At 42.8% G+C, this 23087-nt stretch overlaps 1 protein-coding gene across 4 annotated transcripts in view; it reads right to left on the reverse strand.

Annotated features, from left to right (window-relative positions):
- The window catches only part of LOC139918829 (guanine nucleotide-binding protein G(o) subunit alpha), an 88948-nt gene that overhangs the window by 11749 nt on the left and 54112 nt on the right, over positions 1–23087 (reverse strand). For all 4 annotated transcript variants that reach the window (XM_078282893.1, XM_078282894.1, XM_078282891.1 and 1 more), the window contains exons 4-6: positions 13899–14059; positions 7014–7142; positions 4997–5126 (exon numbers count right to left, since the gene is read on the reverse strand). In XM_078282893.1, the coding sequence (XP_078139019.1) occupies positions 4997–5126; positions 7014–7142; positions 13899–14059 (420 nt within the window). The remainder of the gene's footprint in view (positions 1–4996; positions 5127–7013; positions 7143–13898; positions 14060–23087) is intronic.

Genomic DNA, 23087 nt, shown 5'->3' on the forward strand with positions numbered 1-23087 from the left:
GACAACCATGCACATACACACACACACACGCACCCAGACCAAGAACACATACATACACATTAATAAAACACAAAGAGGAAATAAGTAAAGGAAGTGAAAACTAGAAAGCAGAACAGAAATACTGCAGACTTCCTCTCCTGCAGGTTGAAATACGGCTACGTGAACAGCAGTTTCGTGCTGCCTTGAGTAAGTGTGTGTGTGTGTGTGTGTGCGTGTGTCTCGTGTGTGTGCATTTATGTGTGCGTGGGCCAGTATCAGTAGTAAGAATTGTTAGCATGCTGCTGGTTGCCATTGGGTCAAACAAGGCCATGCACTGTTAGCTACTAGCTACTGGTTACTCTGTGTAGGCCTACATGAATAAAAAGAGCTAGCTTTATAATAAATGCTGTATTGAAAACCGGACACAATGCATAGATGTAGACAGTGTTACATTAGCATCATCGCTAAAATGGCTAAAATAAAACAAAAAGCTTCAGTTCTCTTGTTGGTGGATGCTAAACCTTCTGATTCATTAACTAAAAGTTAAAGTTCTTTGACATTTTGAATTTTAGTATTTAGTGTTTTTTCTTCTCTAGGCACTTGTTGCTTTATGGGCAAAAGTTTTTTCACTAACTAATGAGCAAGTTAGCAGCTAGCATTACCCATTGGTTCTCATGTAAAACAACAAGTTGTGGCTTGGTTAACTCAAACACCATCACAGAAATGTATCCATACTTTGTGACAAGTGGCCCGTGAAGAAAATTGACAGACTAACATTCAAAATCTCAGAGCTTCCCTTTAAGAACGAGTTGAAAGCAGTCTCTCTCTCTAGGTTTGATTCATTGTTGCCTTGTTCAGCAGAGGGGAGGGAACAACAAGTGATTGATGGGCCCCAACAACCAATCAGGTTAGAGTCACATACAACTGTAGCGAATTAGATTCAGCCAATGCAGCCTCGTATAGAGTTCAGATTAACAATTAAGTGATAGAATATTTTACTTGGATAACATAGTGGTGATCAGACAGACAGACAGATAGACAGATAGATAGATAGATAGAAACAGAGGACATGCAACAGTTTATGATGAACTAGACTGAAAACAAAGTTGGACACACACACACACACACACACACACACACACACACACACACACACGACACACACACTCACACGGACAGTTCACCGGTTCACAAACAGAGAGAGGCCCTGCTTTCAACTCTTGCCTACATGATGTCAGTACACTGAGTATATCAACCTATCAAGAGATTTCATACCTGCGTGTGGGTGGAGCTTCTGTAGAAGATCTGACTGCTGATTGGTTAGAGAGGACAGTCGATGGCGAGAGTGACAGGAGGAGTGGAAGGAGCCAGAGATGCTGCAGGGTGGAGTTTAGAGCAGGAACGGAAAACGCAAGAGTCCGACCCCCTTTAACCCCCCTCAGACACATAAATGCAGAGGCACGCACACACACACACACGCGCATACACACACACACCCTAGCGCTGAAAGGAAAGTCTTTAGGGGCAGGCAGATAGGACTTTAACCAAACAGTTTTCACCCAGAGCAGTTATCATTATAGAGAAGAATAGCAATTGTATGTGTGTGTGTGTGTGTGTGTGTGTGTGTGCGTGTGCCCTTAGGCTTGCAGTTTTTCCAGAAACAAGACAGGGAGAGGCAGAGAAAAATATTCGGTTCTTGAATAGAGAAAAGGAATTACAAGGCAAAATTAATACATTTGTATGTGTGTGTGCCCGTGTGTGTGTGTGTGTGTGTGTGTGTTTCCATAGAGATGTTTGTGTACCTGGTCAATGGAGTTACATTACTCGACCTCAAACCCCATCAATATTATGCAGTCAAAACGTTTAGTATTGCAGATGACAAAACAGCAAAAGAAAATCTAACTAGCAAATTTTCCTGCTATCTACCTGATTGTATGTTGAAAACAACGCCACTAATTAAAGAGTCGTCGGCGAAACTTGATGTCAACATGCAAATGTCACCATCTATGGTGGTTCCATGGCAGCCAATTTCCATTCCTCCAAGCAATTCACTCTAATCTCTTCCACTTCACTGCACTTGCTGGCGGTCACACGGTGTGAGTTGCTGGAATCCAATTCACACAATTCACACAAATTGAGAAATCTGGAAAATGCTGCAAAAGTTGTGATAAGTTTGCACCAATTTACCTTAAATGTATACATTGATCTTTCCATAGTATACACAGGTGGTTTCTCACAGTGAGTGAGCACTTGACTGTTAGTTTAGTAGACTGTGTTGGTTTCATGTTTAAGTAGCTGAGTACGTCAAAGTGGTAAAGTAGTCAAGTGGTACGCCTCTTAACCAATCCGCTATTTTATGTACACAGACAAAAAAAAATCATTGGTCGAAAAAGCGGAATTGACAGATAGCAAGAGTCAGTTCAGTTTCAACTGCAAGAGTCTGAGAGTCGACCCTCATTCTCCAGCTTGTTGGAGTCAAAGAAATCTGGTGTTACTGCAAAAAATGGTACAGCAAGTAATTTGTGGCATGTATTTACTGCACTGTACTGTAACAGGAGTTATGGGCTTGTCCTTGCTGATGTATAATTCTTTTGCTAGTGCTATTGTACGTGTATGTGCGCTAACACTGCTGCATGTCGAATACAGACAATGGGCTGTTGTGTTTGTAGGGCTACAAACACTATAGAGTTGAATATAACCAATTTCACTTCTAAAATGATCTAATTCTTCTAATTTTAGATTTCATGTAGTACAGTTAGAAAATGCATTATGTGTAGAGAGTAAGTTGGTCTGACTCATTTAGTAGCTAATTTAGCTCATTAAGCTAACTCTAGGTCCTACTGAAGCTGTGCTGGAAATAGACTCAACTAGATAGCGTGTAAAACCCACTGTGTATACAACATGTCATAGGGTTTATCTTTATATTTTAGCACATAAAGCATTAGAAGTAATATGTAAAGAATATGTATTTGGCATTTGGCCAGGATACAAATGAAGTCATTTTATCTTACTAGTTATCTTAGGGCACTGAGTTCAGTCAGAGTGTAAGGACTTAAAGGAAATATCCACCATCGGATACTCTTAAACCCTGTCGGGACGGGATTAGTATTGCAGGACAACATTGGTAATGTAATGTAGTACAATAGTAGAAACTGGTCTCTCTGCCTCTCTGCCTGGATTTCTTCCTGTGTGATTGTTGAACGTCGGTGCAAAATCTAGTCTAGAAAGAAGCTCTTGCTCTTTGATTCTGAGGGAAAAACACTTATCAGAAAAATCCACAGAAATGCAAGCTACATCACCAGCTTTTCTTAACAGTGTTGAAGTATTTTGGGGTGGATTCTTCCTTTAAGACCTTCCCTCATCTGACGTTCTGCTGGTGCTCTCAGCTCAGAGGGAGGCTTGATGACATCTGCATAATACAACAGTTACTGAACATGATTCCCAGCCTCCAATTCCCGGAGGATGCACTTCAGGCTTATAAATAGCAGTGAATGTGGTGCTGAGCACTGTGCATTCAAATCAGCTGATTTGTTTTAGGTTAGATGTCACCATCTTTTCAGCTGCAAAACAGGTTGTGGCATTTAGGTGGCTGAGGAACCACCGAACTACTCCATATATCACACACTATCACACTAGCTATACATCTATCTAGTCAAAAGAAGTCTTTTATCCAAGTTTTACAATTTCTACTCTTCCATACTCTTATCATTCTCATACACAGAAAAATGTAATGCCATTTTTTTATGTTATTTTTAATTTTACCCATATTTTTCTATGCTCACCTGTTTTATATGCATTCTCTACCCATAATTCAATGTTGAATATTGTTTCTTAAAACCAGTATTTAACACTGAATTACCTTCAGATATATTTGCTCTGAAAACACAGTCACATCATAGTATAAGGTTCCTTTAAATGAAGCAAAGTAAATACCAGCATGTCAAATACATAATGGAGGGCTTTTCCATCCATATATCACAATGTACAATCGGTATAATTTGCCTTTAGAGCAGCCTACTGTACGTAGGTTGCTGCAAATGTCCTTCCCATTATTTAAATCAGGTCATTTGGTTAGATGTAATGGGATAGCAACTTAGTTGGTAATCCCAAGGCAGGCAGGCAAAGAATATGTTTTGCATAGAGAAAAATAACACGTAAATATACACCGGCGCCTTGTATTTTTGCATAGGGAATGTCCAGCAGCGTGGAAACAGTTTTCTAGAAATGGAACTAACGCTGCTCTAGTGTGTGTTTTGTTAAACAAAGTCCAACAGGTATTATGAATGCGGTTCTTGAGCAGTGTAAACGGTTGAATTATTTACATTTTCTACTGCAATATGGGCAAGAAGCTGGAGGAGATCCAGAGAAAACACCGTGGAATTTCACATGCTGTGTTTTGGAGAAGGGAAAGTGTCAAGCCGAAAACACTGCAATGATATTATATGAAGTCAAAGAGAGAGATAAACAGAGAGAAATACACAGAGAAGAGAGTCAAAGAGAGAAAAGTAGGTGTGCGTTCAGATAAGCGCGTCTGTGCGTCTGTGTGTCACTGTGATAACCTTCCTGTATAAATATAATATAAAAAATATAGACATTTTCAGACTTTTCTGCTTTTATTTATGTAGAAGCTACATTAAAGAGTGCCAGAGATGCTTTTATATGGACACCATGTGTTGGAAGTCAGCCTACACATCCTTTATACATAAAGAACAAGGACATATCTGTATACCAGTCTTTATATAGACTGTGTTAGACGACTATTACACATGGTGTCCTGCATCCAGGATGTGCCAGAGTCTTGGATACACTGCAATACAGCTGTGACACTCTTTGATATATCTTGTATGATATTACCTGTATAAAAGTCTGTTTAAATGTGCATCAATCATGTATAAAAGGGTCATTTTAGCAGTGGTGTGACCCATCGCATTGCCCGTGGCTGCACAGTGTGTGTGTGTGAGAGACAGAGTGAGAGAGTGTGAGAGAGAATATACAGTACATGAGTGTCTGTCCTTACCGTGGTCTCGTCCTCGTGCAGCACCTGGTCGTATCCGCTGAGCGCCACACAGAAAATGATGGCCGTCACGTCCTCGAAGCAGTGGATCCACTTCTTCCTCTCCGACCTCTGACCCCCCACGTCAAACAGCCTGATGGGCAGAACACACACACACACACACACGGACACAAACAAACACACAAAAACATATTTTATTTATCACTATGGAAATGCAAAAAGCCCACTGACTTAAATTCAGTACCTTTCAGTTTTGCATCCCCAGTGGCGTATGAAATGGAATACGTGCGCTTGAAAATTTAATGTTTTAAACCGCCGTGCCTCCCAGCGTATCAATACAGATACATAATCGCTGAGTCTTCCTAATATTGAGTTTCATCCCACTTTGCACAATCCACATCTCAATTGTCTCAAGGCTTAACAACGCTTCTTCAACCCGTCTCCTCCCCGTCATGATTTGCATGGATTTCACAGGTGAAATCAATAGAGGACCACAGCTTTCGCCCGGATTCACTTGCTAAGCCTATTTCCTGGAAAGAGCCAAATTTCAGTCACGCTGATCAATATTTCGCCGGTTGGAACGACCTGCAGTCCTGAGGGTTTGTGATTGGCCGGGTTCTACTATCTAATTGAGCTTGATATCAATTCACTTCAACTTTAAAAATATAAAATGTAATTCACCTCATTTCATGATAAATTGCTCCTTAATTATTCCTTGTTAGGTTGGATACGACAACTTTTTCATGCTATAAGTTGTTTCTCTGAACATTAGAATTATGAGGAAAATCCACTATGAGAATTTGCCTGAATCCAAGGTGAACTGAAGCCAGTCTCATGTGCGGCGGGTAAGCAGGTCGGTAAGTTAATCCACCCAGTACAGTCACAGTGAAACAGCCGCCTCCCACACGTCGCATGACTGCCAGTAATAGTAATATAGCCGATGCTGAAACAATATTTAGGCTTTTCAGCAAAACAAACACGCCCAGTACACCGCCTACTCAACTGTAAGCAGAGCGTCATTCACCAAAAATGAGCGTGTGTGCGTGTGTATCTGTGATGCATTTAGAGAAAATCCCAATATGACAATGGCTGCAACACAATAAATCTGGTATGAGAGATATGAGAGAGATAGAGACTGAGAGGAAAAAGACATCAGTTGCCAAGTGCGATGGTGCATCCGCCCAGAAAAATAATTGGTGTCTACAGTTTATTAACCTCTCCGCTCTGTATGTGTGTGTTTGCGTGTGTACTTGTGTGCGTATGTGTATGCAAGGGAGGCATAGACAGAGAGTGGGGGCAGAAATATGGTAATTAGAGTAGAGGTCAGAACAAGACACCTCCTCTCTCTTTCTCTCTCTCTCATGTCTCTTTCCCGTCCTCCCACTATCCCAACACGCCCCTCCTCTCTCTCTCTCTCTCTCTCTCTCTCTCATCATTCCCACAGCTCCTTGCTGTAATTGAATCAGATGTGATTAAAAAGGCAGAGAACCATAAATGTAGACACTTGTTTAAAGCGTTTAATTCTATTAATTACAGACTGGAGTTGCCGTTTCACCCAGATAGGCCTGATAGATGGATGGATGAATAGTTGGATGGATAGATAGATAGATAGATAGATAGATAGATAGATAGATAGATACATAGATAGATAGATAGATAGATAAATAGATAGATAGAGATGACGCCCCCCATTTAGAAGCCAAAACTATTACATGTGCCTCTGCTGTTAAATGCAGTTGTAAGGTGGAAATGTGAGGGAGAATGATATTTTCCTCTCCTTCTATTCCACTCTGTGCAATTGCAACAAATCAGCCATGTGGAAAGGTGTTAATAACAAGGTGGGACTCAGTTCGACTGCCAGTTTTTGTGTTTGTTTTTGTTGGAATGGAATGAAAGTAACCCTGCTAAGCAAAGGGCAGTACAGGTGGCAGTGAAAGAAATAAAAAAAACACAAGGCAGGATCTGAAATTAGCAAGTCAAAAATGTGTGTGTATGTGGGTGGGTGTGTGTTTATACTGACCTGAAGTGGAGGTTTTTGAAGGTGAAGTGTGTCTCAACGATGCCAGTGGTCTTCACTCGGGTCCTCAGGATGTCCTGCTCTGTCGGCTGGTAGTCTGCCGCACCAATCCGATCTAGGCTGTCTAGGTAGCTGCGCACACACACACACACACGCACACACACACACACCAAGGACAGAGTGTTAGAGCAGTGTGTAAGTCACCGGTGTTTGCCTACTGATGTGAACTGATGTAGTAATTATCCAAAGGCAAAATAATGCTTGCCCTGTCCAATGGGGAGAGCTTGGCAATAACACACTGCCTCAGTTAGGGGTTTGATGACTTCACATGGATGCACTTGCGGTGCTGTAAGCATCAGAGTGTAAACCTAATGATACGGCCCAGGTGGGTGCAACAGCAAACACTGGATAATGTGCAGAAGATGACACCCACCCGCTGGATTACTGCCACCAATAATGATAATAAACGTGCTTCTTTATTGATCCCAGCGGGGAAATTCCCTTTCCTCTTCCCCGCCACCCACTGGGAGGTCAGAGGTCAGAGGTCAGCTACAGAGCAGCGCCCATGGAGCTGGTAGGGAATCAGGGTCTTGCTCAAGGACACTTTGGCAGGGTGGATCCAGGCTCACACGGGGTCTTGAACCTGGATGCTCGAACCTGGATGCTCCCTATTGAAGTACAGTCTAACAAACAGCAAGAAGAAGAAGAGCTACAGCTGCATTTTCTATTCACCTACATCCCTCTCTGATAGACAGCCTCAGTTTTGAAAGCAAGTGGAGACAGAGGTCTGGGCATGCCACGCCAATTATTTTTCCACGCCACGGCCATCGAGGCAGCGTTGGTATTCTGAGCCAACGGAGGTGGCTTGACAGAGAGAGAGCCGAGTGGAAAGACCATTGCGCAGAGGAGACGAGCATGCGCACATCCATCCGTCCAGACAAATGGATGTAAAGTTGTTATGGATTGGCGAGAGCGTTGCAGCGGTGCATCTAAATGGATGCTGAGTGGCTTCCAAGAGAATGAGAGAGAGGAGAGAAAGAGAGCGAGAGAGAGAGGAGAGTTATTGGGCTGAGGGCAGCAAGAAGTAGTTGGCACGTACTGTACACACACACACACACGCACACACACACACACACACACAGTGGTTCAGTGATAAAGCTAAAATATTGATTGGATAGAGAAAGGAATCTGGGTGAGAGTTTGGGGTTTGGGAAGTGAGTAGATAGGGAGAGAGGAAATGGGAGGGAGAGGGAGGGGGAGAGAGAGAGAGAGAGAGAAAGAGGGGGGGGGCTTGACATCGATTGGACATTGAGAGGGGTAATTCCAGGATTTGAGGGTTTGGAGGAGAAGGAGAGAGAGATTGATGAGAGTGATGGACAGAGCGATAGATTTACAGTCTCTCTGGTCTGGTCTGGGAGGCTGAAAGGCTGAGAAGAAGACCGGCAGAAAGAGAGAAAGTCTGAGTGGGTCTCACCATCGGGAGAGCTAGATATCATACACACATAGCTCAATGGTTTTCTGTTCAATTTCAATAGTTTTCATTCTTTTTCTCAGGGTAAATGAGCTCTATCTTTCTTTGACTTTGAAGATTTGGCTGCCGCTGGTTTGTAAGCCATTGGCTCATGATACAGTGGTAGGTATTAATGAGATGATAAATCAATATTCATCATATGATTTTTTGCTTTATTGAGCAGTTTACAGTAGAGAGACAGGGATGACCCAGGCCGGATCCAAACACAGGACGTTGTGGGTAGCCAGATGGGCCACTAGGATCTTATGGTTAGTAGATGACATACATTGGTCTAAGTGTGCACAAGTTAGTTCCTTCTTCTATGTGCCAGGCATTATAAAATGCTGGCTGTGTACTCTTTGGAGCTGTCTGCTAGGAAGCTTTTGAATGTCGCAATTATATTTGACTAATGAGATCTCTCTGTCTTCTCTCTCTCTCTGTCTCTTTCTTGTCAATTTTGCCAAAAAACTTGAAAAAACAAGTGGGCTGCCATTGGACATTTGACAGAAAAGGAAAGCTCAGTCCAACTGCCCGTCACTGTTGGGTCTTATGGATGTGACTGACGATCATGACGTCGACTACCAGGAGAGGTGGAACTCTCTCAAAGTACAAACTGTCTGCTTCCACCCTGCAGTTACTTCTCAGAGAAATGTTTTTTGACACGAACTAGCACTACCACAAACGCTAATGTTCCCTGAAGGTGGGGCAGGAGATACAACACACACAGCAATGGGGAATCGCCCTTAATCACGTCAGGACAGGCCGATGACTGGTGACTGCTTGTGTGACCCGTCTGTTCAGATGGCACACAGTCCATAAACTGCTGCGTTTGTCTTGCTCCTCATCCTGATATCGCTCTTCATGGGGCAACCGAGAGCCGACTGAGAGTGTGTGTCACTTGCTGATGTACAATATTATGGAACATCACTGAGAGTGTGTGAGAGACAAAAGAAAGAGGAATTTGAGAGAAAGTTGTTGAGATGATAATGGCGATGTGTGTATGTGTGTGTGTGTGTGTGTGTGTGTGTGTTTCCAGTATTGAAAGCAACAGAGTTCTGCTGACCGGCTGTGATATTCAACATCACTCTGTCAACATTCCTTGTCAACACATACACACGCACTCACACACACACACACACGCGCACACACACACACACACACATAAAATGTCTGTCCCTCCGTCTTTCACACACAACACACGTTTTCAGTAGCCTACAGTATTGTAAATGTGTGAAATTAACGATTGCATTGACTAGTGATTAACATCATCTAATGGGCTAGTGCTGATAAAACCATGGGTTGATGCCAATGAGAGAGAGAGAGAGAGAGAGAGAGAGAGAGAGAGTTGGCAGGGAGCCTGGCAGTGGAATAGGAACTGTGCCCAATGCCAATATCCAGGATATAAGAGAAGCAAGTGAATGGAAGGTGTGTGTGTGTGTGTGTGTGTGTGTGTTGAGTGTGGGGAGAGACTAAAGAATCCAGGCAGAGGTGAGGCAGGTACTGACAGAGACAGAGAGAGAGAGTGAGAGAGAGAGAGAGATAGGCAGGCAGGTAGGTGGGTGCCATGTTGTAGTTCAGTCACATTGATCACTAATTAACACCAGTGCAATGACCATACATTAGCATATTACATTGGCATCTGGCTTACTATGGCTGTAAAACCATCAGTCAAGGGCCACAAATTATAATAGTCGGCCATGGCTGTTTTCCCCATACAGTATACATACAGTATATATGCAAGTATATCCATGTATGTCCTGTTTTGACAACTCAAATATATTAGTATTAATATATTAATATTAATTTCTGGACATCACAAACATGGACTTAGACTCTTAGATCACCTTTCTAAGTTAACTAGAAGCAAAATTATAGCCATTTCCAGTTTTTGGCGATTAATTAGCTCATTATGCTAATTACTCAAATTGACCAACATGCAACTCTTAGCAACCAAGCTTAATCTCATCTGCTAAGCCTATAGATGACATTTTAATCATAAAAGTTCATAGGAAACAACATTGCTGGGTTTCATATAGGCCATATAGGGGTTTCCAGTAGACTATAGTAAGTATCACACCAGCAGCGTACACACTCTAAATTCCCAAGGCATGTATTTTTAAATCAAAGCCACATTGACCAGATGACAACATCTACTTTGTATTAATGCTCGCCTGTCATGATGTGAGGCATGTTGACTTTTAAATATTATGTTGTCAACAGTCTATAAAATGGTAAAAATGAATAACTTAACTGTACTCTGCCAGTACCATGACAGACTGTGTGTGTCTATTAAACTCTACAGCCGCAGTAGCACCCACTATTTCCTGGTAGAACGCTCAATAATGTTCAATCATCTAACGTAATGCACAATGCAAAATCAATATCTGTAGTCTAGAATGCAGTTATGCTATTTTGACATTTGACTGCCATTAAACTTCAATCAGTTCAAAACTAGTATGCTCAAAATACCTGCTATTAGTAGGTACTATGCCCTTCCTCTGTGTGTATTTAACACTGCATCCTTTCAAGGTAATAAACCAAAATGGATGCCATGCTCTTGTCCAATATACAGTAGGTCTATAGCTACATACTACGGGTGATGTCATGGCGTATATGTGTTCATACAGGGTGTGAATTTGTGTGTGTGTGCGTGTGTGAGCGTGCGCAAACTCCTGCATCTTTCTATAGCCATGCATTTATTTTCTTGATGGAGGACGTGTGTGTGTGTGTGTGTGTGTGTGTGTGTGTGTGTTCTTACCAGCATGTTACAGAGGCAAGGGATGTAAATAGCAGATGCAGAGTGTATATGTATTGTGGTAAATAGGTCAGTACATGCAGGGCATTTGTAGAGAGAGAGAGAGAGAGAGAGAGAGAGAGAGAAAGAGAGAGAGGCTTCAGGCGCTACATGCTACTCTTAGAATGGAACTATCTGCTTTCTGTGCAATAAAACACACATTACATGCGTGTGCGCTCACTCACACACACATGCACACACACACACACACACACACACACACACACACATCACACACACACACACACACACACACACACACACACACACACCCTTACATTCATTTCCTAGCCTTTACACTAACCGTAAGGCTCTCCACTAAATGCCGAACCTTTAACCTAACCTTAACCTAAGTCTAACTATAAAACATTTCAAAGCAAAGACTGACAAAACACCTTAACTTAGGAGAAATTTCATCATCTTTCTACACACACACACACACACACACACACACAATAATACACACTAGATGTGGCCTGATCATGTGACATCTGTCCTATCAGTTCATTGGTCGGTTGGCCTGTTCCGCTCCGCAGGCCACAACATAATAGGAAGTACGCATCAATCTTTAATGTTGTGACATTTAACACGGACACACAAACAGACACACACACACACACTTACACTCACTCTCTCTCTCACACACACACACACACACACACGCAGAGCGGATGTTGTTGTTCGAGTTAATTGAGTACATGTAAATGTTGATAGGAATATGTTTTCTAAGCCCCTCCCCCCCAGGATAGATGGCTGCCTCACTCACTCTGTCTCTCAGTTTTTTTCTGTCTTCCTCTCACCATTTTTTTCCTCCCGTCTAACCCGCTTGCTCTCTTCCTTACTTTCTTCAATCTCATCTGTCTCCCATTTTGTATCATTTAATCATTTTGATATGTTTTATTTGTCTGTCTCTTTCTTTCAATTCCCAGTCTTTGTCTCTCACTTCCCTTTCTCTCAGTTCTGACTCTGCCTCTTCTCTGTCTCTCTCTTCTCCCTTTTCTGCTGCTTTATCTGCCTCTCTGTCTGTATTAACTGTGCCTCTATAGGCCTACTCACATAGAGGCTGGACTCGGCAGGAAAACATGGCACGCTACACCTCACTTGTGGGTTTCCATCCAAATCATGCATTTGTTGTGACACTCATCTATAGATCTGCTTTGTATTCATTTTAGCCTGTTGTGATGTTAGGGATATCTAACACATCCTGCTGCCTGTGCTGTCAGCAGATTTCAAAATGGTAAGAATGTCAAACTGCAATGCTGACAGGCATTAAGAGAGACTGTTAACTGTGCCCAGGTGATGTAGTGGGAAATAAAAAGGTGGCAAACTGCTGTATGACTTCCGGCTGGTGATCAACATATGGCAACCAGTACAAAGACAAATCAGTTATATGTCCATTTATTTCTTTTAAAGGCTCTATTATCTTCTGGGTTACATCAGTTTGACACTATTTACTGTGATGTATACTATGAATTTTACATCAGAGAGATTCATGTCAGCCTAAAAAAGCGGGTAAATTGTATCCCCTATATAAAAAGTTAAACCCTCCATTACATCCCTCACCCAGTAAGATTGGTATATAGTGTGTGTAGCACTCACAGCAATGCAAATGAACGACTCTCTCCATCAGTCTGTTTCAATTTTTCTTTATGTCCCTCTCTGTAATTCCACTGGATGTATGGCGCACAATTCAACTCGGCTACACCCACAAACATGGCACTCCAGGGTAATAACTCCAATGCAGTCCAGTCCATCATGCTCTCTCTCTTTATTTGCCCGCCCATTCAACCCCCCCACCCCACCCCCCAACAAACTCTCCCTGCCTCTCTCACTCTCTCTCCCTGTGTTTCTTGCTGTCTCCCCCCCCCCCACCCCCCACACACATGCACTCAGTATAAATCTGGCCTGCGGTGCTTTTAATGGTGATTGACTGTGTGTCATAATAGCTAGTGTATGATTGCAGTCACAAGATTATAAATAAATCCAGCTATTGGTGTGTGTGTGGGAAAGGGGAAGAGGGGGGGGGCTAATGACTGTTGTATTGATTTGGATCGAGAAACTCTGGACTCAGCGAGGCAGTGGGGATACACACACACACACACACACACACACACACTTACTATTGCGCTGAGTCAGTGAATTGGTGCTTCTGGGGTTGGCATACAAACACATACACATACACACACCCTACTTTCCTTTTACACACTCTACTCCACATCCACACATGCTCCGAACCACGCACTTAAACTCTGTTTACCCACCATTTTATTTCTAGAACAAGGTTTACCCACCTTTTTATGTTGACATGAATCTCTGTCATACATTCATAGTTTACATAATACTAAGTAGTATCAAAAAAATAATGTAAGTTATATGAGGAGGATAGCTTATTTTAACAGAAAACAGGCTAAATCAATGCTTTTCTGATAGATTATTGTTTGATAGTGTGGTTGTTTGTTTAATGATGATCACCAGTTGGAGGTCATAATTCCCTCACCTTCATATCTATTACTATATCACTGCAGACAACACACACACACACACACACACACACACAGACACCTGAAACACCACAGAGACGTACTACTGCGCGGAGTCGTTGAGCTGGTACTCGCGGGCGCGGCTGAAGCACTCCTGGATGCCCGAGTCGGACCACAGGCGCATCATGGCGGAGAGCAGCTCGGGGGAGTAGGGCTCCGTGTCTTCCATGCGACTGACCACATCACACACCATCTTAGCATCCGCCTGCAGGGGGACAGAGGAGGGGAGAAGCCAGGAGGTTAGTATCGATGAGTTCTGAGGAGGAGCAGCGCTCGGTGGCTAAAGCTTTCAGAGCTTCTAGCAAGGGCAGAAGGTGGAAGGAACGGAAAAAATACCTGGAACATGTTTATCATGTGTAAAACCAAATGTGGAAATGATGAATCTTGATTTTGAGAAGCACCAGCACTAACAATTATACCAAGGTATCACAACTAATATATTAATGTTTACAAATGCTACACATAGCACCTTTAAAATGTCAAAAAAACTATAATTTAGAGTGGAGGTGAGGATGGGATGGAGGGAAGAGGGAGATGAGGAGCAGGAGAGATAAGAGAGCACAGTCAGAGGGATGAGAGCATTTTGAGATTTGAGGCTGGCCTATCTTCCCTTTGATCCGTTTATTCCGTATGTGAAGAGAATGATTCATAAAAGCATCGTCTGAATTCCCCGCTGATGTGTCACCACAAAGCCCAAAGAGTCGGGAAGGATGCAACAACAACACCGACTGCACAGCTCTGCGGTCTGTGCGGAGGGCCGCGGTTCAAAGTCCATTTTAATGTCATCAGACTGCGATGAGGACAAACCTTCAGCGAGACACTTGACATTTAGACTCACTGAATGACCGCTTAAGAACTGCAGAGACGAAGTTAAACAGAATAAAAAGGACTATGAAACGATAAATGATATTCTCAGAAAGCGCTGCGGTGGGGTTTGTACAGGTATAACAATATAACACCAAATCATGAGTTACCAGCATCGAGTTTGAAACCAGTTTATAAAAAATTCCCCCATCTCTCTCCTTAGCTCTTATCGATTTCTCTTCCAAGCACTTTGCTCTGACATGATCGTTCTCGCTCACAGTCGTATTGCGAAGACCCCGACCTTTGCACTCCTTCTTTTGGGTTGCTCGTGCTGTTGGTGATTTAGGAATCTCATTACAAGTTGGTCCGGATAAGCGCTAAATGCCTAAAATGTGAAACGCACCGTGGCCTCAATAACGCCTGAGTCAGCGGGAAGATGAAAATACACCCTCTGTGCAACACAGAAGCATTAAAACATAGGAGGTACAACCTTTTACAACATACAAGGTCAATCAGTGTAACAGGATAGCACCAAAATATCTTCTACTAGTGTGTCCAAATAGTTTCAAACTATTTCTAGCAATGCGATATATAGGATGGAGCTCACTGTGGCTTCAGAAATCCCTGAGTCAGCAAGGAGATAAAAAAAACAACGTAAACACTGTATTGCATCTGTGTAACTCAATCACACAAGCTAATTCAAACTAGGGCAATATATGTAACAGTATAGCAGCTGCACTATTTCCATCGCTGAAATACTATATCACCAGTCTTTATGTCATACAAAATTAAATCTTTTTTTTTTACCAATGAAACAGTATAGTGTCAGGATGTGTGTGTGTTTTCCTTACTGTAATTCTAGCCAGACATTATAATTAGATTGCAGAGCACTGAGTGTGAAATTACAATAACTAAGGCATGATCTGTTCGAGTTTCCCAGACATTATCAACACGGGATACAGTGATAGCATGACGATAACAAGAGATCACTTTTGTCCTCCAGACGTTATTAATAGAGGGCAGAGCAAACCGATTGAGATGTTGATAATGATACACTTTACCCTTATGTTTTTAACAATCAGTGATTACTGAACACATGACCTGCTTTGGTCCACCGAGAAATGATTTTATTGCAGAGGAATCAGGAAGAGATGTTGGTAACAGATTACATGACCAATATTGTTTTTTGATGGAGCATGCTTGCACTTTTTCAGCAGCACTCTGATTAAAACTCACCCAATCACACCAGTGGCGTAATTGTGTCTAAAACATCATCATCTTGAGACAAGTCTCAAGTCAAGTCACAAGTCTGTCAGGGCAAGTCAAGTCTTACCGTAAGTCTTCATAATTGCAAGTCAAGATGCAAGTCTTTCAGGTCTGTGAATGCTGACCATGCCCATCACAATGACATGGCACCAGTTCTTGTGTTTTTAAAGTTTTCCTTTCAAAGCTTTTTTTTAATCTATTCTTTTTCTTTGCTGCATACCAGGCTAGAACATGACATTAGACAGTGGATAACACCATGATAGCAGTGATCCCATGTACAGAGATGGAGTGAGCGGATTATTTTTCCAGCTGGGTTCTAATGCTACTGTCCCTTGCAGTTTGAGGGCTTTAATTTTGCTGGTTAATTTGATGCCCACTCTCCGGGTTCAGAGGTTTAAACACAAGGCAGAGTCCAGTTTGGGATGAGGTTGGGATGTGATTGGCATGCTTGGTGACTGATGACATATGTGGTTTCGATTGTGAATGTCCCGCATCACAAACAAACTGAATGAAAGATGAAAAATGCTTCACACACATTCACAAATGGGAGTTGCCCAGTGCAAGCGGTCTGTCCTCAACACAAACCCATTTCATTTCTTGAAAGAAGTCACCAAGGTGCTGCGCTCACCTCACTTCCTTTTAGAAACGTTCAATAAGCTAATGATGGCAACAAAAACTCCAGCAAAGTGGTGACTTCACGAACATTGCTTCCTGGCGAAATGCAGTTCAAGGAGAAGTAACAGATGAGTAACTGGAGGCTTACAAAAGGCTCCTTGACCCTCTGAAGTCAGAGACAGGGTGAGTCAGGAACATAGGATGCTGTGATCGCTGCCTGATTGATTGGTCCTGAACTTACATAGAGTGATAATAGTTTATATACTGTATATGGACTATAGGATGACAATGGAAACATAGGGAAACTTCTTCTTTGTTTCTTTCTTTCTTTCCTGCTGTCACTATCCTCTTCCATCCTTTTCCACTTTTCCTACTCTCCTTTCGCTCCATGGTTTCTTCCTTTTCCTTACCTCTCAATCTATGTTTTCTTTCCTTTTCTCCCTCCTTTCTCTCCTTTCCATCTGTCTGTACCAAGACAAATCATGGAGCCCTCTCCCCCAGCTCACTCTCTCTGATCCCATTATCTTCCCCCGAAACCAGTAGAAATCCTAAACTCTAACCCTCCTCCATTGTGTCCAGTGTTGACCTGTGAACCTGTACATGTATACTGTATATGGCACAGCTGCACCTGGTCTCCTGTCTGTCTGTGTTGTTCATGTCCGTCGGTGCACTCCAGTTGTTACAGTTGTAAATGACACAGCGGATCATCATCATCCTTTTCCCTCAGGCTGCCACCTCTCCGTCCTCATCTAGTTATCCTGTTCAGTGCTTTCTTTCTTTCTAACCATCCCTCCATCCTCATCTCTCCATCATATTGTTGTCGGTCTAATCTATCTGACCTCCATCTGCCCTCGTCCCTCTACGCTGCTCTTTTATCTCCTCCGCCTCTCCATCCCTCTGTCCTCATCGCCGTGTTTCTTTTGCTCTTCTCTGTTTCGTCCTCCGCTGGCATCACGTTTCTCCCTCCTTCCTTCCCTCCTTCTCTCTTTCTTTCCGCTCCTCTCTCTCTCCTTTTATTCCTCTTATTTAATACCTATCCACTCTGTTCCCTCGCTACATCGTCCTCACCTCTGCCTTTATCGCCTATCGCACTGTCCTTCACTCTCCTATCACCCCCCATCTCAATCTCTCTATTTTTGTTTTCCCCTCCTCCCTATCTCCTTTCTCACCCTGTCCCTCCTTCTCTCTTTCAATCAGCGATCTCCTCCTTCCTTTTGTAACTCTCGATCTGTTCTCCCTCTCTCTATCTCTCTCCACTCCTCCCTCTCTCACCTCTGAGAGTGACCTGAGCTTTACTGTCTTCAGTTGTGTTAAGTCAGTTTCATCTGTCACCAATGTGTGTGTGTGTGTGTGTGTGTGCATATGAGAACATGTGGCAAGTGTGTATCTATATTTGTCCCATATATTTGTCTGTATTGATTTATGTGTGTGTGTGTGTGTGTGTGTGTATGAGTGTGTTTATATGTGCATATCAGGTTTCCTTCTGGACTAAAGGGCTCTATCCAGGGGAAGCGTGTGTGGGACCAGAAGCTGCAGTGCGACCACACACACACACACACACACACACACACATATACACACATATGCAAGCAACGCTCTGCTTCACTTTCATCCAGTTCAGCACATTCCCACCTGGGAGAGTGTTGCCTGCCCTCGTTCTCCAGGTCGGTCTCACCAGCCTGCTTCTCTGACCTCTGGCTGACCACCAGCCCCAAAATAATGCAGCTTGATGACATTCTCCAAACACAGGCACAAACACATAGTTCCAGCTCTCCATTCTGGCATGATCCTTGCAAGTGGGAGTTGAGCTAAAGGTGCATAAAAGCGTATAAATCGTATAATAACCTGAACAAAAATATAGATATGTATGAATGTGAAACAGGGTGTTGCTGAAAAAGAGCATTCATGCTAAGCAAACCGTCCCTGGATGAATAAATAAAACATAACGGAATATATATTTCAGATGCTGAAACCAAACACGTCCTGAATAAGTCTCAAAGTGTCTTAAATTATATTACTTGAACTCAATGCCTTAAAATGACATTGCAAGACTTAAATTCAGTTCTAGTGGTTTTAAAAATGTATTTTTTTGGTGCGGTGAGGCAAAATCAGGGGAGAAATATGACCTATATTTTCCAAATTGATCCTGTATTTCATTCTAACTGCCATCAATAAGCTCTTAAAATAGTCTTAAATTTTAACTTTAATTCTACCTTACTGCCTTGTATGGATTTCATACTAAAAGGATAAACAATCACTGCTTCCTATGATGTCATACTCTCTTCCTTCTCTTTCTCTCGTAGCGGGCATCTGATTACTGGCAGAGCAAAGGTCAAAGGGCGTGACCTACGACTGGCTCTCCCTCTTTATTTATCTCTCTATTAGTCTCTTGATTCTTTTCTATGTACTATCCTCTCTGTATCTTTTCTATGTCACTATGTGAAAAGGAAAACATCTAAAATATCACACACTGCCTGCTCAACTGCACAGAGACAGAGAGGAAAAACAGAGAGGAAGAGGAAGAGAAAAAGAGGAAGAGTGTGAGAGAGAAACAGGAAGAGAGAGAGAGAGAGAGAGAGAGAGAGAGAGAGAGAGAGAGAGAGAGAGAGAGAAATGGGGAGAAAGAGCAACACTGAGAGGAATCCTGGCCAATTTTATGTGCTTTAAGTTCCTTAGAGGGTACGAATTCAGGAAACCCCATCCCCGACACATAAACACACACACACACACACACACACACACAGGTACAAAAGAAATAGACAGAGAGCGTCCTGTCCTCCCAGTCATTTATGCTAAATTGTCAACCAGCCTTAATCAACTCCTGAAAAAAGTCAAATATAAATATAAATGATTCTGCATGACACCAAGCACGTTAATACTGATGATGTCATCCTGCCACAGATAGCGCAGCTGTTTCTGTTGCTTGATGGAAAAATACTTTGACGGATTTCCCTCCAATTAACTCTGTAAAATGGATGAGGAGGAGGAGGGCTGGTATTATGTCTGCAGGGGCAATCGGACCCCTCCCCCCTCGTCAGAGTGACCTTTAAAATCTCTAAACTCTGTTGGACACACACACACACACACACATACACACACAGTGAGAGGGCATGCAACAGTTTCTTTGTGAGGGAAGGAGTGATTATAAACTAGTATACGCATGTATATGTGTGTGCGTGATTGTGTGTGTCAGGATTTTGGATTTTTCATTAGTTTATATGTTTATCTAGCTTTCGATTTCAATTTAGTTTTAGTATAAGTAGACACAATAGTTTTAGTTTTCAGTTTATGATTTTGAACACCTAGTTTTTGCCTTGGTTTCAGTTTATGATGACAACTTTGGTGTGTGTGTGTGTGTGTGTTTCTGTCTTTATAGCCTAATGACAGACTCTCTATCTGTGTGCCTGCTCTACATCTCCGCCTGGACACTGAATAGGCAATCACTGTATCATCCCTTGGCTCATTCCTCCCACCTTCTCTCCATCTGCTCCTTTCTCTCCTTCCTTCCCTCTGTCCCTTCGTTCAATAGCCAATCAGAACGCTGCTTCCTGCTTCGCTTCAGCCCCTTTCACTTCTTCTCTCTTCTTCTCTCCACTCAATAGCCAATCATCCCTCCGCACAGTGCATCCATCATCTGGCGATACCTGTTGCACTGTACGTCCATCCAGCCAATCACAGTCATCCATTCATCCAACATTCCTTACATCCATTCATCCATCCACATCTGTGTCATATAATGAGGAGGCTGAAGTGAGCACTAACATATAGCGAAGTAGTTAGTCACACACACACACACAACGTCACACTGTGTGTGTGTGTACACAGTGTGACGTTCTATTTAGATCCCACACCATGACCAGGAATACCCCAGGTAAGAAATTCATTTACTCCCTGCTGCACACACACACATACCCACAGCCACCCCTCCCCACCCACACACACACACACACACACACACACACAAGCACACCTACACACACACACACACACACACACACACACACACTGTGACCTTTATCGTTTAATGAGAACAGTGTTATTATGAAAGTCCTGCTTGTTGATGAAATATAACTCTTTTCCTCCCTCCCTCCCTCCCTCCCTCTCTCTCCATCTCCCTCCACTGACTAGGCTCAAATCCTGCTTAACAATCAGCTGAGGCGGCTCATTCACTCTTATTCCACATGACCTGTAACCAAACTAGCTGTGTTCACACTCAGCGCTAGACGAGACAAGAGAAAGCCTCATGACAGTCCGACTGAGGCTTCAAGGTGATTTCACATAAGGGTTTTTATCTATTTGTACTGCGTATAAAGGGTTGCATTTAATAATACTATATCAATTTCGGGGAAAAAACAGATCATATCATCACAAATGGGACTATTTTGGAAGCAAAGGTCTTCAGATAACCAATTTATGATCCAATTGCTAATAATATTTTTGAGGGGGCGCAAATTCACACAAACATGTTCACAATGCAGGAGGTGAATCCAGGTAAAAGCCATTATCCCTTGCTGATTTCCCTTATTACAATTCTACCAATCACAAAGGAGGAGATGGAGATAAAGAGAAGCAGACGAGTCAGAGAAGCACTTTGAAGCTTTGAGAAAACAGATGTGGATTGTGCAAAAGGGGCTGCAACTCAATATCAGGAAGATGACCTGTATATTTTTATAGGTCTTTATATACAGGACATGTTGTATATTTGACAGTGTGTCTACGTTTCAGTGGGTTAGCTATTAAAATCCAGTTGTCTCCTGCTGGCACAATGAACAAGGTGACTGACTGCCACTGGTGTTTCTCTATCAGCCCTTATCTCTCTCTCTCTCTCTCTCTCGACCTCCAACTCTCCCTCTCTGCATCAAGGGAGTTGAAACTAACAATGCTGAAACAAGACCGAAAGACAACAACATGTCTGATGAATGGGATTAATAAAAGTCGACAGTCTAGTGTGTGTGTGTGTGAGAGAGACAGAGAGAGAGGGAGGGTAAACAGATTAAGACTACAGCTGTGTGGATTGTGGATTACGAGTTCGGCACGTCAGTTAATTCATCAGATCGGCAGCGTTTTAGCTGTCACTAGAGACTTAGTCCCATTCACAATTCTTCAGCAGATAAAAGTTCGCACTTCCGATCGCTATGAACTTTTTGTCTTGTACAGAAACACTCGGTGACAGCCTGTGCTTTACTGGGCTGTATGCGATCCCTTTGCCCTACGACAGCTTGGCTCGCAGCCTTGAATACTTTACTGCTGTCTCCCAAAATACGACAAAAAGTAGAAGGAGGAGAGAGAAGATGCCCGGTGAAGGCCGTGAGCCACATTCAAACCCATCGTGTTGCGAGTCCGTCGTATGCTCCCCGGCCTGCTGAGACGCCACGACACCCCGAACATGTTCTCTCTCTCCATCTGTCGCTCCCTACGAGGCGCCAAGCCCACTGGAAGGGATTTGATTTGATTTGATGTTAAATGTGCTTCAGTGAGGAGTGAAGCTCGGTTCCCAGCTTCCTCTCCGCTCCTCGCACTCTCTTCTCTCTGTCAGCAGGACAGACAATGCCTGATATGGAATGAGAGACACTGTGTGTGTGTGTGTGAGCCTTGGGTATGTATGACAGAAAGCGAGAGGAAGAAACAGAGAATGTGTGCGTATGTGTCAAAGTGAGCGTGTTTTGTGTGTGTGTGTGTGTGTGTGTGTGTGTGTGTTTGTGTCCAGACAGAGTGTGTGCCAGCTATCCCAGTTTAAAGTGCTGGGCAGTGGGCCACAGACACACTTAAAACCCGCAGCCGCAGCCAAGGATACTGTCTAAACGGACATATTGGAAGGCACAGGGTCTGTATCTGAGTGTGTGTGAGTGTGTGTAAGTGTGTGTGTTTGAGTTTGTGTGTTCTTAATGAGTCGTCAAGGCCAGCACAGCGCACAAAATGCTCACTTTTTTTTTTAGCACAATCCCCTTTTGCCCTGACACTCACACACTCATACAGTAGACTCACACACACACACACACACACACACACATATGAAGTTGTCAAGGTAACCGAGGAAATAACAACCTCTCATTTAACCTTTGCTCAAATAACTTTATTCTATCTAGTGACGACACTTGACTTCATCCATCTGTACAACGTGTAAACAATAACAGAAAGACGTACAAATACCAAGTACCAGGTATGAAAACATTTTTTGAGTCATCACAAGTACCAACCTTAACACTGACCTTTTTGGCTAGCAGAGTTCTTTATGTGTTATGTAAGCAGAGCTGATGCAAAGCAGAGGGCTTATTTTGCAATAATGGCCGGCTCGCTGTACATGATCTCGCTTATTACACTGCTGCTTACCAAAGACATTCATCACTCCACATGAAATATTGATTTTAAATGATTTTATTACAAGCTAAAGTCGTTTAGGACTGTCTGCAGTAAGCAAGCAGTAACTTCTTTACGGTGCAAGGTATCAATTTGAGCTAATTTGATTAGAAATCAGCAATATAGGCGGCACTTCTTGACTGCAGAGTGATATGATTAGATGTGAAACAGACTCAGGAGGAATTCATTGG

Source organism: Centroberyx gerrardi, chromosome 4, assembly GCF_048128805.1.
Source record: "Centroberyx gerrardi isolate f3 chromosome 4, fCenGer3.hap1.cur.20231027, whole genome shotgun sequence".
Lineage (NCBI taxonomy): Eukaryota > Metazoa > Chordata > Actinopteri > Beryciformes > Berycidae > Centroberyx > Centroberyx gerrardi.